Consider the following 15,078-nt stretch of genomic DNA (forward strand, 5'->3'; position numbering starts at 1 on the left):
AGAATGAGACCCAGATGATGGAGCAAGTGCACTGTGATGCTGATGTGAACAAGAACTTCCCCTTCATAACCAGCCGTCCAGATACGGGAAGATGTGAATTCCCTTCTTCCTGAGGGATGCTCTAACAACCGCCATGCATTTGATAAAAACTGGGGGGACAGAAGAGAGGCCGAATGGAAGCACTGTGCACTGGAAGTGGTGTTTTGCCACAACAAATCTAAGGAACTTTCTGTGGCTTGGCAAAGTTGCCACATTTAAGTAGGTATCTTGAAGATCAAGAGCCGCAAATCAGTCGTTCTGAGACCATGCTGGGAGAGGAGTCAATAGGGACCATTCGGAACCTCATGGACCTGATATTTGTTGAGGCTGTGAAGGTCGAGGACAGGTCTTACTCCTCTCATGGATTTGAGTACCAGGAAATACTGGGAGTAGAAGCCATGACCCTGGTGTTCCAGCAGAACCTCCTCCACTGCTCCCAAAGCCAGCAGAAAATGGACCTGCTCGAAGAGCAATATCTCATGAGACGGGTCCCTGAAGAGGGATAGGGAGGAACTGGATAGCATAACCCGACATGACAGTGCTTAGGACCCAGCTATCGGTAGCAATCGAGCCCCAAGCATTATGAAAGTGGGCCAGCCTGTCCCCAAAGTGGGGAGATGAGGGAGGAGCAACCACTGGAAGTTCCAGCGTTCCAGAGAGGGCATGTGGACGGGCTGAACCCTGAGCCTGACTGCTTCCTCCTGTGGGAACTATGCTCCTTTCTGGGGTAGCCCCAGTGCCTCGGAGGAGTGAAAGTCTGCTGCTGCTGTTGCACGTCTCTGCATAGTCGGCCCCCAAAGACTGCAGGGGAGGCCTGGAGTCCCTGAAGGAGCGCAGCATCTTGTCAGTTTTGTCCAAGAACAGTGTTTGGCTGTCGAAGGCCAAATCCTCAATGGATTACTGGACATTGGGGCAATGCCCAAATTCTGCTTAGCCACCGGCAATACAGAAGCTGGCATGCTTAGCCGATTCAAGGAGGGTATCACTGATCGGGAGGGTGACTCTCCCAGGGGCAGACGGCTGCAGGATGTCCACCAATTTGTGGGTGTTCTCTCGCAAGAACTCCACTTGGATACTGCGGGAAGCAGCTACATGCCACAAAAGGTCTTGGCACACCTTAAAATCCTCTGGTATCGAAGGCAAGGATGAGCGAGGCAGCACAGCATCGTCCGGACACGGAGACGAGGCCCTCAACTGACCAAAGCTGGACCCTGTTAAAGGGCTTACGGACCCGGATGGGATGACTATGGAGGTTACACCAGTGCTTGGGCCTGCAGCGGACCAACAGTCACCACTGCAGACCTGGCCAGTGATTTCGCCTTCAAGCAAGACAGAGTGGGACCTCCGCAAAGGAAGAGTGTCCCACAGATTCCATGGAGGCCACTGGCACGGATAAGGCATTGTTAGCCAGCAGACACCGAGCCAGAGAAGAACGCCAATCCTGGTACCCATAATGGTCTGTCAGCGGTCCCCCATGCTGGTCAGGGGATGGAGCGCAGGAGGATGACAGCTCTGACTCGGAGGTTGGGGAGCCTCGGGATCCCGGGGATAAGCGTGGAGCGAGACCAGAAGAAGTGAGTAACCGACTCGTCCATTGCCCAGAACGAGGCAGGAAGCGGCGTTGCCCATGGAAGCGGTACTGTCGGCACCGAGCATGCTGGTGCCGGAAGCAGTGTCAATCCCAAAGTCAGCAGCAGCAGCACGGGAGTGTTTGATGGTACCGATGTCGAGGGCGGTGAAAGGCGCCATGGAAGCATTTGCTGGGCCGACTGCGGTGGTGCCGAGCAGAATCCCACTCCGAGGTCCCCTATACCAATTCCGGTACTAGCTCTGCACGCTGGGGTGCGGTGCAGACAGACCTGAGGGTTCAGTGGCTTGTTCAGTCGACCGACCGGACTGTAGACAACAGTCCTGGACCAAAGAAGAGATCAGGACCAAAAGGCAAAGGAGGTCTGTAGCTGCCTGGTATGCCGCTGACCTGGAAACAGTTGGTACTGGCATCTTCCTCATTGGTGCCAGACTCAGACACCCGGGGTCCAGAACGGGAGTCAACGGTACAGGGTTTCTAAGCTCCCTACTCAGAAGGGTTAGCAGTACTCGCGCCATCCCACAGGCCGGTACCTACTCCGTGCCAGCCCACGCTTTTCCTGGGGGAGGCAGAAGAGTCACCCCGAGATCTGGAGCAGTCCGGAGTGGTATTATGCAACCTTTTCCTTGGCAGAGGCGACAGGGAAGGGCTCCTCCGCTTCTTCGGGGAGGCAACAGCTCGGGAACGTGAAGCGGCAGCACTCTGAGTCCACGGGCGATCTCCAACCCGACGCGCGCCTCGGGACCGAAGCAGGCGCTGCGTCAGGCGAAGGTCCCAAGCCACTTGAGCCTATCCCCTGAACGACGTGCAGATCGCACAACGCTCTTTAAGGTGGGCCTCGCCAAGGCAGAGCAAGCACCGTGTGTGGGGATCGCTCCCCCACGCGAAGGACAACGTTTAAACCCTGGTGAGGGCATCCTCGAGGAAAACAAACAAATACAACTAACACAAAGGGTACTATCTCTCTAGCTATCAGAGGGAAAAACTACTCTCGCTGAGATAGTGGGAGGTTAAGACCCTTAAGCTCTGACTCCAGCCCAGGGGTGATAAGAAGGAACTGAGGGTGGCTCAGGGCAGCGCTGCTTCATGTAGCCAGGGGAGGGGCTGTGGCCATGAAGCATGCACACTGCCCCCTCTGGGTACTCCTAGGCGAATTTCTCTGGCTCCCGTGTGCTGGGCGCGCACACACCTGACTGGAATACATGGCTGCATCTACTCGAAGAAGAACTTTGTCTCTCAAAGCGTCCATAGAGTGATCGCTTCACCCACCATGGAAATGCAACCTCCTCTGGGGGGACATAGCAGCTGTTTAACAGCCACCCAGGAACACTGCATAACACACCAGGGCAGGAGTGAGGAAGAATACTGACTCTGGATGTCAGGCTGCCTTCACACTGTCCGTCTGTCTTCTGGAACAGGGCTGGCAAGGTGGATCCTGTCACTAAATCTCTCGTCACCTGACATCCTGGCAATGAACCTTGGAGGAGGCTCTCCAGACCCACCCCCCCAAGCCCCGCTCCCCTCCCAGTCACTGGCATGAGGAATGAGCCGAATTCCCTCTGTGCAGCTTGTCGCCGTCGCTGCTAGCACGGCTAAAGGGGAGCTGCAGCGTGGCCTGGCCACACAGCTGGGAGCCAGCCAGGAGCTCAAGGCACAAGGACCCTGGGCAGGGCGGGGGCGTTGCTCACCATGGGCAGGTCCTGCAGGCGCCGGAACTCCATCCGGCTGTGGTGCTGCCGGTATCTCAGGAAGCCCACCAGGGCCAGGATCCCCACCATGACGACGAACATGGAGATGACACCGATCACCAGGGGGTCAGCCCCCATCGCGCCGGCAACAGCAGAGCTGGGCAGGTCTGCAGGGACGAGAAGACGGTACCGAGAGGGTAAGGTCCCGGGGCTGGAGCAGCCAATCCCAGTCTCCCTCTGGACTCTGCCCTACAGCACCACAAGGGCTCCCCCAGCTCAAACCCACAGGTCAAATGCCTCTCCCATGCCCCTGCACTTGCTGCGCTCTCAATAACCAGTTAGGGAGAGCAGAGATTGGAGCACTGGGGTCTCGAGAGCATTTACCTTGACCATCGTCGTCTCCCACATCCAACACAGAAGCCTTCTCATGCACGGGATCGGCTGATGACTGCCCTATGGCTGTTGTGGCTGCCCTGTTGGTGGAGGAAGCTCTGGGGGTTACCGTGGTGGTGCTGGGGGTGGTAGTTGCAGGTGTGCTCCCTGTTGTCATGGCAGCAGGGACGGTAGTGGGCCCTGTGGTGCTCTCCTCTGTGGCATTCTCCTGGGCTGTTTGTGGGGTGGGTTCAGGGTTCCCTGTTGTGGGCCCCAAAGTGCTGAATGCAGAAGGCTCCAGCGGGGAGCTGCCCGTTGTTGCTGCACAGAAGAAAAAGAGGCAGTTATCTACAAGGCGAAATCCTGAGTCTGCCCATCCCCACCCTGCATGGCCTGGAATGGGTGGCAGGCGGCGCTGCTGGCACCTAGGGGACATGCCCAGCTCCTGGCATGAGCCCAGAGCGCTCTCTGCTCCAGGTTCCCCCTGGGATCCTCAGGGAGGCAGTGGAGAGGCCCTGAGCCCCCTTCTGTTCTGGTCGAGCTGTTCAGAAGGCCACCAACTGGAGCCCTGGCTCTGTGCCGGAGAACAGAGCGGGGTGGGACGTGGGCAAGGCTTGGGAGGGCATCTCAAGCCTTTCAGGCTAGCAGGCTGATTCCCCTATCGAAGAAGATTTTTTAGCACCACTGAACATTTACTTCTTCTGGAGGTTGAGAGAGTCTGAAAAGGCCATTCACCCTGTCTTGTCCTCCCCCCACCTCTCCATGGCTACGTCCCATCACCTCCAGGTGGCCACCAAATGGTGCTCATCTCCTAGCAGAGGAATCCCCACGACAACGCCCCAGAAGGAAGAGCAGGGATCCCCAGCAGCCTGTGGACGTGCCTGACAGCTATGGCACTGAAAAGGGCGACAGGACTGTTGGTCAGGAATAAACGACACGAGACAGGACAGCCGGGGCGCTGCCCTCAGGGGAGCCTGCCTACCACTCTCCGTGACACATGCCATACAGATTAATCACCAAGTCAGTAAGTATTTCACAACCTGCCAGAGCCAGAGAGCCCCCTTCAGAGCCCGGGCGTGTTGAGGGGAACAGGTCTCTGAGCTGAGAACCCCTCTCTAATCTGCAGCAATGCCCAGAAAACCAAGTCAGTGAGAGTCCCCATGCCATCCAATGGGATTTTAGGGCAGTGTGGCAGACCAGGTCACCCTTGGCCACCCTGCCCTTTAACACGAGGCCTAGAATCGCCAGCAATAGCCTCTCTGGAAACGTCGTCCGGCCAGAGAAGAGAGATTACGCTGGCAGCTGTGACCTGCTGCCATTAAGGATCCCAGCATGCAATGCGCCCTGCTCAGAGCTACCTAGCCGCACTGCATGCTGGGATTTTCCTCACAGTTTCTGGTTGATGATGGGGGGCGGGGGTAGCTTCTATCTATCCCATGCTACAGAAGTTAGGGGTTGCTCGTGCAAGCTGCCAGCCCCAGATCCCAGCCGGGCCACGTACTGCTCTCACTTATACTGGTGTGACCTCACGAGAGCTGCTCTGGATCGACGCGGGTATAAAGGAGAGCAGCATGCGGCCCCTGGGTGAGTGTGCGTGTACCTAGGAAGGAAAGGGTTAATTGGTTGTACTTTTGAGGAAAGATGTAAGGGCCTTTATAACTCTCCCCCTCCCAGGACAGCTGGCTGCTGTGGTAAAAGCCAGGGAGCAGCTTCCCTATCTGCATATGGAAGAGGAACCAGCAGCTGCCGCAAACCTTTCCCACTTGCCCTAGTCTCAGGATCCCCCTTTCACTTACCAAGGGCCCAATCCTGTGAGGTGCTGAGTGCCCCCATCTCCAGGCAAAGTCAATGAGAGCAGAAAGGCACTCAGCACCGCACGGGGCCAGGCCCTAAGTCCCCAGGCTGGGTGTGCTGTGGGAGAAGGTGCCCCTTACGCACGGGTGAGCGGCGGGGTAGCGAGAAGCCTCACCCAGCGCGTCCTTTGGTGGCTGATGCGTTGGAGTCACAGTCGCGGCGCCAGTCGGCCCCGTGGGGCTGGAGGGCTCTGTTCCATTTTGGCCAGGCTGGTTTGCATCTGTGGTGTTGGCAGCCAGAGCAGGAGGGGGGAGCTCCGAGCTGCTGTTGGCCGACAGGTTCTTATTCCGAAGCCCCGTCGTAGCATCCGCTGAGACGGCTGGGGCAGGAGTCGGCAGCCTGACGCTGTTGGTGGTGGTTGCGTTGGGATCGGGTGGGATGGACTCATCCAGCTCGACAGCGCGGGGGCTGCTAAAACTGGGGTGCATGGCCGCCCCGTCCTTATCGGCGTGAGTCACAGGAGGGGCGGTTGCCTCTGGGCTGAAGCCACCAGCCTCACTGAGTGGAAGTGAGCCTGGCCCGGGGCTGGGCTGAGCTGGTGACACCGCCTGGTCAGTCAGGGTCTCCTGCCCATCTCCTAGTGCAGGAAAGAAAGAAAGAAACGCTGAAAGGGGCGATGTCCATGCCACATCAGATAGGGGACCCAGGGTGTAGGTGGGCTAGGGAAGGAGGGCAGGAACCAATCCCCAGTTGGCATACAGCATCACACAAATAATAGGGACCAGAGAAGGGGTCCGGGCAGCAAGCCTGCCTCTGGAGCAGCAGGCGCTGGTCTCTACCGAAGGCAGGATGCCTGATCAGCTGGAGCCAAATCAGCTCCACCGTCAAACCTCCCGCTCCTATCGCACTGTGCAGGATGGACGTGACTCTGGAACCTCTCCACACCTAGAAGGGAAATTTCAGGACTGGAAGAATGCTAATATTGGGCCAATATTGTATTCAAAAAGGGCAAGCAGGACGAACCTGTTTACTGTACGTTGGTTAGCCTGATATCTATCCTGGGCAAAATAATGGAAAAGTTGATGCAGGATTCAATAAATAACTAATGAGAATATAATTAATGCCATTCAACATGGTTTTATGGAAAACAGGTCTTGTCAAAACAAATCTGATTTCACTTTGATGAGATTATACATTTGGTTGATAAAGACAACCGTGTAGATGTAATAAATACATTTTGTACTGCACTTAATTCAGTATCCTGTCACTCTGATTAAAATATTAGCACTCTGCAATATCAAAATGCATGTTAAATGGACTGAGAGCTGACTGACAGATCTTAAAAAGCAGCTGTCACTGGGGAACCATCATGGAATGGGGGTGTTTATAGTGGGGTTCTGCAGGGCACTAGGCCTCATGCTATTCAATATTTTCATCAATGATTTGGAAGTAAATATAAAATCACTGTTGATAAAATATGCAGATGGCACAAAGACTGGCGAATGGCCAATAATGAGAAGGACAGGGCAGTCATACAGAGGAATCTGGATGACTCAGTAAGCTAGTCTGTGAAAACACAATGTGTTTTAATACAGCCAAATGCAAAATTGTACATCTAGCAACAAGGAATGCACCCCATACCTACAAAAGGGGGGACAACATCCTGGACAGCAGTGACTCTGAAAATACTGCAAGTACTTACTCATGCTCTTAACTTTAAGCACATATATAATGCCTAGGGTGACCAGATGTCCCGATTTTATAGGGACAGTCCCGATATATGGTGCGTTTTCTTATATAGGCTCCTATTACCCCCCACCCCCATCCTGATTTGTCACACTTTCTATCTGGTCACCCTAATAATACCACTGATGCCAACTGCACCTACGTATTTGCAGTATTGCGGCCACAGCGGGGAGCCCAAGTGGTGCACCACACACAGTGAGAGGCCAGACGGTGTCAGTTACACTCACGTAGGTCTTGCCCTGATTCCAGCCATCAGCGGCCTGGCACCAGTACAAACCCCTAGTGTAGGTAAAACTCGCTGCAATTTGCATCAGTCCGGCTTAGGCTGGTTTCAAGAGCTTAACCCGCCCCCATCGTGTCTCCCTTACAAATCTGGCTCCCAAGGAACACTGTGGAGAAACGCTGCCAGCATCGTGTTGGGCTCTCTTGGTGACGCAGCAAGGACATTGCATGTTAAGAAGACATGAAAGAGAGGAGAGAGAGAGAAAGAGAGTGTGTGTGTCCAACAATAAGCACCAAGCTGAGGCCTTAGAAGGGAGAGGCTGATGGAGCTAAATTTATACAGGCTAAAGGAAATGGTATTTATGGGATTGTGAAAGCCCTATAAATATCTGAAGGGAAATATACAGCAGAGGACTAAGATCTAGTAATAACAGGGTTGAAAAATACACCGGCATAAGTAGGGGCTTAGGGACTGGCAGATGGACCCGCTAAGCTCGCGCTGTGGGACGGTCTAAGACAGTGGGTCCGAAGCGTTGTGTGCCTACCGCTACCCTGCCCTACTCACAAGCACTATAAACAGGCAGTACTTGTATGGGGGCAGGAGGAGGGGGTGTGAGAGGAGAGGGGCTGGGGGGCCAGCACTGCCCCAGGCTCACAATTTCGGAAGTTGCTCAGAGATGCGTGCAGACGCTCACCCAGCCGGCTAGCTGGAGAAGGGGGAGCCGAGGGGGGAGGATCGGCTTTGCCTTTCCAAGGACAGGGCAGGCTCCCAGCTGGAGGCCAGAAGAGCAAAGTGCCCCTAGAGTCCAAGCTTCAGAGATCCAGCCTGGACCAAAGCAGGGTGCGGGGTTAACCCACGACCTCCCGCCTCTCAGGTGCTGGCTGCGCCACTGCCCAACCCTCATTGCCGCTGCTGGGCGGACTAGCCCTGCCTCCCACGGGAAGGCGCGAAGCTGCGTGCTGAGGAAGCGCTGAGCTCCCGGGCCCGGGGGCTGAGTTCCCCAGTGCTAGGCTGGGGTGCGCTGGTTCCAGGGAGAGGCGGAGGTGCTCAGAGCGGACGGGTGGAGGGAGTCAGGGCATGGTGCGGAGCCACGGGAGGCTGGCTGAGGCCCTCTCGGAGTAGGGAAAGGGACGGCCTGACTCTCGCGCTTTCCATGGCAAAGCATGCTGGGAAAGGGGAGGAGCTGGGGGCCCTTGAAATACCAGCTCCTCTCCCTTCCTTTCAGCCCGCTGTAGGGAAGTTGGCCCCGGAGGCTGACTGAGCTCCTGGGAGTCAGGGGGTGTTGGGGGTGCAGGTAGGGGCTTGTCTAGGCTAACAGCCTTTGGGTTTTAGCTGCTGCTGGGCTGTGGGAGCTCTAGGCGATTTATATTGCTTGGGGGAGCTGGTCTCTGCTGGCTCACGGTGCAACAGACCCCTGGGTACAGGAAACCCCTTCATCTGTCCCTGTGTACCCCCTGCCCACTCCCACGGCGGGCAGGGCCCTCCTCTCACTGCTGGGGGTTGTGCTGTACCCAGGAGACAGGGCCTACAGAGTCTACCTGGCTGGGCTGAGGGAGCAGATCACACACCCACACACACCCACCCGGAGGGGTTCTCGCCTCCCTTCAGGAGCTCTGCCTGTGGGCCTCCCTCCTGCAGGGGAGAGGGGGCATATGGAACTAGCAGGGGGGACTGGGTGAGATGGGCTGGGCTTTGTCTCTTCTTGCTGCCCCAGCAAGACCACTGAGGTGTGAAGCCCGCAGGGATCTTAGTGCAACCGTCTTTGAGGGGCTCCTTGGAGCTGTGGTTTAGAGGGCATGGTACAGGGAAGCAGCACGTAAGGGGGCACTTGAAGGGATTCAAAGAAGCTGTGCGTAGCTGGAGCCGCTGATCTGTTCAGCTGTCCCTGTGGTGCACACCGAGGCTACTCGGAACGTCACATGAGCAGCTAGAGCAGAACTCCGAGCTGTCTGCTCCAAGAAGCAGACCGCCGGGCCCGGAGCTACAGGAGAGGCTCTGCACCACCGACAGCAAAACACTCACTCCTGCTCCTAACCAGTACGTGGTTACAGCCAGCTCATAGTTGCCTGAGCAAAGCGCGGCCTTCACCCTTTAACGGGATGCTGTGGCCATTAAGGCCAGAGGAGGTAGTTTATTGGAAGATGGTCCTGGGGGCAGTTAGCATCTGGGAGAAGGAAGGTACAGGGCTATCCCAGACCACTGTTCCCGTAAGGGCAAGGCTCCCCTCTCTCCCAGCCAGCACAAACAGGGGTGGGGTTATTAAACCCACCTGGAGAGTGTCAAGAGCCTGACTATCTGACTGAGTGGGTGACTCAGAAAAGGAGTCTCCAAGCTAAGCCAGGGAAGAAACTCCTGAGACCACGAGGAAGAACTCCGCTAGCACCTGAGGGGAGAGTCTACAGGACAGGAAGGGCCAGGACCGGAACTCATAGACTTTAAGGTCAGAAGGGACCATTATGATCATCTAGTCTGACCTCCCGCATGATGCAGGCCACAAAAGCTGACCCACCCACTCCTGGAATAATTCTCTCCCTTGACTCAGCTGTTGAAGTCCCCAAATCATGATTTAAAGACTTCAAGTCGCAGAGAATCCTCCAGCAAGCGACCCCTGCCCCATGCTGCGGAGGAAGGCGAAAAACCTCCAGGGCCTCTGCCAATCTACCCTGCAGGAAAATTCCTTCCCGACCCCAAATATGGCGATCAGCTGAACCCCGAGCATGCGGGCAAGATTCTCTAGCCAGACCCTCCGGAAAATGTTCTCAGTAGTAACTTTTAATATCCCATCATTGACCATTGTTACTAATTACCAGCGATGGCACGTTATTGACCTATTGACTAAAATCACTTTGTCCCATCAAACCATCCCCTCCATAAACTTATCAAGCTTAATCTTAAAGCCAGAGAGGTCTTTCGCCCCCACTGTTTCCCTCGGAAGGCTGTTCCAGAACTTCACCCCTCTGATGGTTAGAAACCTTCGTCTAATTTCAAGCCTAAACTTGGAACTGCACAGACCCAAGAAACCCAAGAAGGAGGGCTGTGAAACCTTGAATCTACAGGTATGTATGTCTACACTGCAGTGTAAGCCCAGGGCTAGCAATAACTTGAGGCAGCAGACCCTGAGTTTGTTAACCTAGGGCTCTAGCATCTACACTGCACTATGTGGGCTGAGTCCCACATCCCAGACTTCCTAGCACCCTTCCAAGATGTGGCCACTCTAGCCCTTTGTTCATGGTGCAGTAAGTGAAAACTTGACTGTCCACCAAATCTGACTGTCCAGAGGACAAAGAAAAATCAGCCTGTGGGATACTCTTGGCAGACTCCCAGAACATGAGTCCACTGGGGCTGCATCTACACTGCAAAGCAATAGGGCTTGAGCCCTGGGTCCCAGCTTGACAGGCTCAGACCCTCCAACCCCATGGGGTCCTGGGACCCTGTATCCGAGCCCTGGGTTAGAGTGATTTGTGTGTAGACAGAAGGGGGGTTAGGCTTGAACCTGAGTTCAAACTCTGGGCTTACATTGCAGTGTAGACATCCCTAAAAGGGAGCTCTGGGGGGAGAGAGAGAAGCTGGTTAATCTGAATAAAACAGTCCCAAGGCAGGGGGAATATTGTAGTCTGGATGTAGGTGGGTATAAGTGGCTTATTCTCAGAATTCCAGGGGAAACTGAGGCAGAGTGCCTGCAGGACCATTCCAGACCCTGAGGCAGTGCTCTGGGACTGCACCCACCTACGACACGCAACACTACGACATTTCTGTCTGTAATGTGATCACTTTTAAAAACCGCCTCTGATCAGTTTGGAGCAACAGCTCAGCGGCATAACAGCTGCCCCACTCATCTCACTGGATATTAACTCTGAAACCTAATGATGACCAGTCAACTATTTCCTGTTGAATACCAAATGTGTTGTAGAGCCCTTTTCCTACCCAAAGATTCAGCACTTTTCTCTAACTACTGGATTCAGCCTCTCCCTTCGAGGAAACCGGCACTTCAGGAAAGGCAAAGAGCACCAACACAAGCAAAGATGCAGCTCCTTGCAATGACCTCCGGCTGGGGAACCAGAGGGGATAGAGTTTCCTGACCAAGGGGAGTCCTAGAGGAGGAGGGTTGTAACCATTTGAGGGGGGAAATGCACCCCGTTGCAGACACTGGTGGGAGATGCAGCCTACTCCACGGTGAGAGGAGAGGACTATCTGCTAAGGCCGAGAGCCATCTAGGTATTGCAGACGGCTCTGTGATGCAATGCTGTTACAATACTAGATCTCCAGTGTTAACCTGAGCTGACACCAGCTCTGAGGCTAATACACTATAAATGTGCCATAGTACAGAAGAAGGAAGCCAGTTGAGCGTGAGCTGCAAAGGCTTAGCTCAGACTTCACAGCCGTGCCCCAGCAATCCGGCTGCAGTGTGCCAGGCTAAGCGATTGAGGGGTTTATGAATAAATAAGAATCTGTAACCAGCTCCAGATCTAAATTGCCTCCTCGGTGAGGCTGGAGACGTCTGCACCAGGGGCGCGAGCAGAGCTGCTGCTGGGCCTTGTCCCGAAGGCTTCTGCTTTGTGCCTGCGCTTTCCTGGAGAGTCCAATGTAAAGCGGGTTTCACCCCCCATCTCCCGGCACAGGCAGCCTCCCGCTCGGAGCCAAGGTCTGCAAGGCCATTCCAGAGACAAGCAGGGTTCCCCTCACACAGGGACAGACGCCCTCCCGTCTGCCCGAGGAACCAGAACCCCCCAATTCCATGTGCCTTGTCTCTTGGAATCCCAGCCAGGAGCCCCCCCCGGCTCCCTTTCGGAAGCAATTCATCAGCCAGGTCCAAAGCTGGAAGCGCCACTCTCTGAATTAAACTAGGGCGTGGCCAGCAGCAGCTGGGCCTGAACCCAGGCTCCTTTCCCCAGCTGAGACGACCGAGGTAGCAGGGTCCTTTGTTCCCCCGTGAGATTGAGCTGCGTGGGAGGCACAGCTGGTTCCAGCCTGCAGGGACCAGGTTTATATTTAACCCCAACCACTGTCCTAGACTCTCAGGACGCCCAGCATTCTGCTGACAAGCACTTAGCAGCTCCATATGACCCTTCAACCCCGAGCAAGGCCTGTGCCCTCCCAGCTCCCTAAGTGACGGACAACGGACTTGGATCTTCCTCCAAAGGTCAGGGACCAGGAGGAAATCTCAACAGCAGCTCCTGCAGATATTTCCAGCTCCAGTCAATAAAGCAGCAACCGCCTGGTCAAACCCCAATGGATCAAACGCACAGCAAGGGTCAGAGGGACTCTGATGCGTATCTGTTACACAGGGGGCAGGTGACTGACTGGCACGGCCTTAACTAGTCTGATGGGTTTATGGGACCTTCAGTATAGAGCAGTCTGAGTGCATCTGTCTCTTGTTCTTCCCACTGGAATCACTGCTGGGGAAAGGTGCTCGCTTGTCCCCTCTTTATCCACCGAGCAGATACAGCACATACAATGGCAGGGCCAGGGACCTCTATGCTCCCCCTCAACCCTGCCCTGGGAAGCCCAGGCGTGAGGAGGTCAATCTCCTTGACCCATTCACTCTGGGGCACTTCTTCTGATTCTGCCCAGGAAGCCAATTGAGATGGGTTGTTAGACGGGATGCCTGCCCACCAGCTCCTGATCTGGGGGAAAGCTGTCAGGCACTGCTGACCTGGGCTGGATTTGAATTGGCAGCCTTGCGGCGAAGGCTGCATGTGCCCTCTCTTCTCTGCAGCAGCGAGGTGTTTAGGTCTGGAGGGTTTCAGCAGGGGGAGGCAGCACGTGCACTGAGTCCCTTCCGAGTCTTAGACCAACTGCAATTTGTCTCCCCTCCCCCGCCCCACCTTCCACTCTTGATAGGCTCCTGGCTACCCAGGCCAATATTCAGTGGTCATTAAAGGACTATCCAGTGCTTTCTGGAGGTCCTCGCTCCCCTGCCTAACCTAGGAATCACTGCTAGCTCCCCGCCCATGAGCCCCGCAGGACAGCCCCAGCCCCTACACTGTAGCACAGATGGGAATACGGCTCTGCGGAAACCCCATCACTCAGCATCAAGAGAAGTAAGTTCACCCTCGGGCAGCAGCTGTGCTGGAGGAGTTTGTGAGCATCAGCGGCTGGCATTAAGGAGACGGGGCGTGTGCAGAAAGTCTCTGCCTCTTCTTCCCCCCCCCCTTCCCCGAACTCTGCTTCTCCTTCCACTTGGAGCTCTACCCCGGTCTGGGGGAGGAGCTGTGGAAGTGGGGGCCGGTACCGACAAGGCAGGGGCTCCTGGGGAGGGTTTGCAGGGGGGAGTACTGGACTGAGGATGAGGGTGCAGAGATGCTGGCAGAGAATGCTGGACCAGTCCCTGGTAGGCAGATAGCAGATGCTGGCAGCTGGGGGCTGTGTCCAGCAGGTGCAGGGTTTCACCGCCTTCTCCATCAGAAGATGATCAAGGAGTCCATGCCGCAGCCCTAGGATTAAGGCTCTTCCGTCAGAGAATCCTGCTTTACTTAAAGGCTGCGTCACTAACCCTGCACTTCCTGCAGCCCATGGGAAACATACCGCTCAGTATATAACTAGTGAGCACAGTCACTCTCCAACCCGCCCTCCCCTCACCAGGGGAAGTCCGGGTTCAAACGACTCTAGGTGGCATCCTATACGCCAGCCCTGAAGACACTTTCTGAACCTGACCACACTTGCCCAGACGAGGTTTCCTGCGTGTGTACGTGTGCAGCCTGCAGCCGGGAAGGCACGAGCTGGCACCGTGGGGAAATGCACCACCTCAGGCTGCATGACCTGCTCCGGGAGGAGTTCAGTGGAACCAGCCTCGCTTCCACTGAATCCACCCCCAAAACCAAAGGCACAGGGTAAAAGTGTCCGTCTCTGCTCAGAGCCCCGGCACTGGAAGAGCAGGGGCTGGGACGCAGGCACGCCGAGAGCTGCATATCAGGAAAAAAACCTGCACGCCTCTAGCCAGGCCACCAGCCCTTTCCATTCATGGGCACTACAATTACCCAAGCAAACATTTAAAGAGATGAAGACCAGGCTAATGAGTTACTCAGAGTCCTAATGAACCAGACACCGTGCCTGGGCTTGAGGACAAGCCAGGAAGGAGCAAGCGTAAAAGGCATGGGAGGGAGACAGCTTACATATCGATGTGACAGTCTCAACAGCCGGAGAGCCAGGAACTGTCTCCTGTGACAATGGCAGGGTAGCGCCTTGTAAAACAAACAGCACTGGCCTCCCGGGTGCTAACGCACCCTCCCAGGAAAGGTCACAGCCCGCCGGGAACAATTTGTATCGTGGGGAGGCTGAGAGCCATTGAACCAAACTGTAAAGCCTGGATATGATGGAAACCACTTCAAACCAGGAGGTGCTACCACACCCCCAGCGCCCCTAGTTCCAGCCCCTATGTCCGCACGCTTGCCAGCAGGAGAGTCTGACTTCCTAGCCAGTAGCTACAGGAAGCAGAGTGACAGTGGACAGCCATTCCCCCCTCACATGCATTTCAGCCCTGTATGGGGGATGTATCTTGCACTAAGCCCTTCCAATGGGGTGCCAACAAAAAGAGACCAGCGCCAGGGACCAGCCTAGAGACACCAGTGGTCTGATCGGGTACGACAGGGGTGGCCAACCTGAGCCTGAGAAGGAGCCAGAATTTATCA

At 55.6% G+C, this 15,078-nt stretch overlaps 1 protein-coding gene across 1 annotated transcript in view; it reads right to left on the reverse strand.

The window, feature by feature from the left end:
• The window catches only part of LOC128841843 (putative protein TPRXL), a 33,858-nt gene that overhangs the window by 5,795 nt on the left and 12,985 nt on the right, over window positions 1-15,078 (reverse strand). The window contains exons 2-4 of the mRNA XM_054037315.1: window positions 5,657-6,118; window positions 3,700-4,008; window positions 3,316-3,482 (exon numbers count right to left, since the gene is read on the reverse strand). Of these exons, the coding sequence (XP_053893290.1) occupies window positions 3,316-3,482; window positions 3,700-4,008; window positions 5,657-6,118 (938 nt within the window). The remainder of the gene's footprint in view (window positions 1-3,315; window positions 3,483-3,699; window positions 4,009-5,656; window positions 6,119-15,078) is intronic.

This window comes from Malaclemys terrapin, chromosome 8 (assembly GCF_027887155.1).
Source record: "Malaclemys terrapin pileata isolate rMalTer1 chromosome 8, rMalTer1.hap1, whole genome shotgun sequence".
NCBI lineage: Eukaryota > Metazoa > Chordata > Testudines > Emydidae > Malaclemys > Malaclemys terrapin.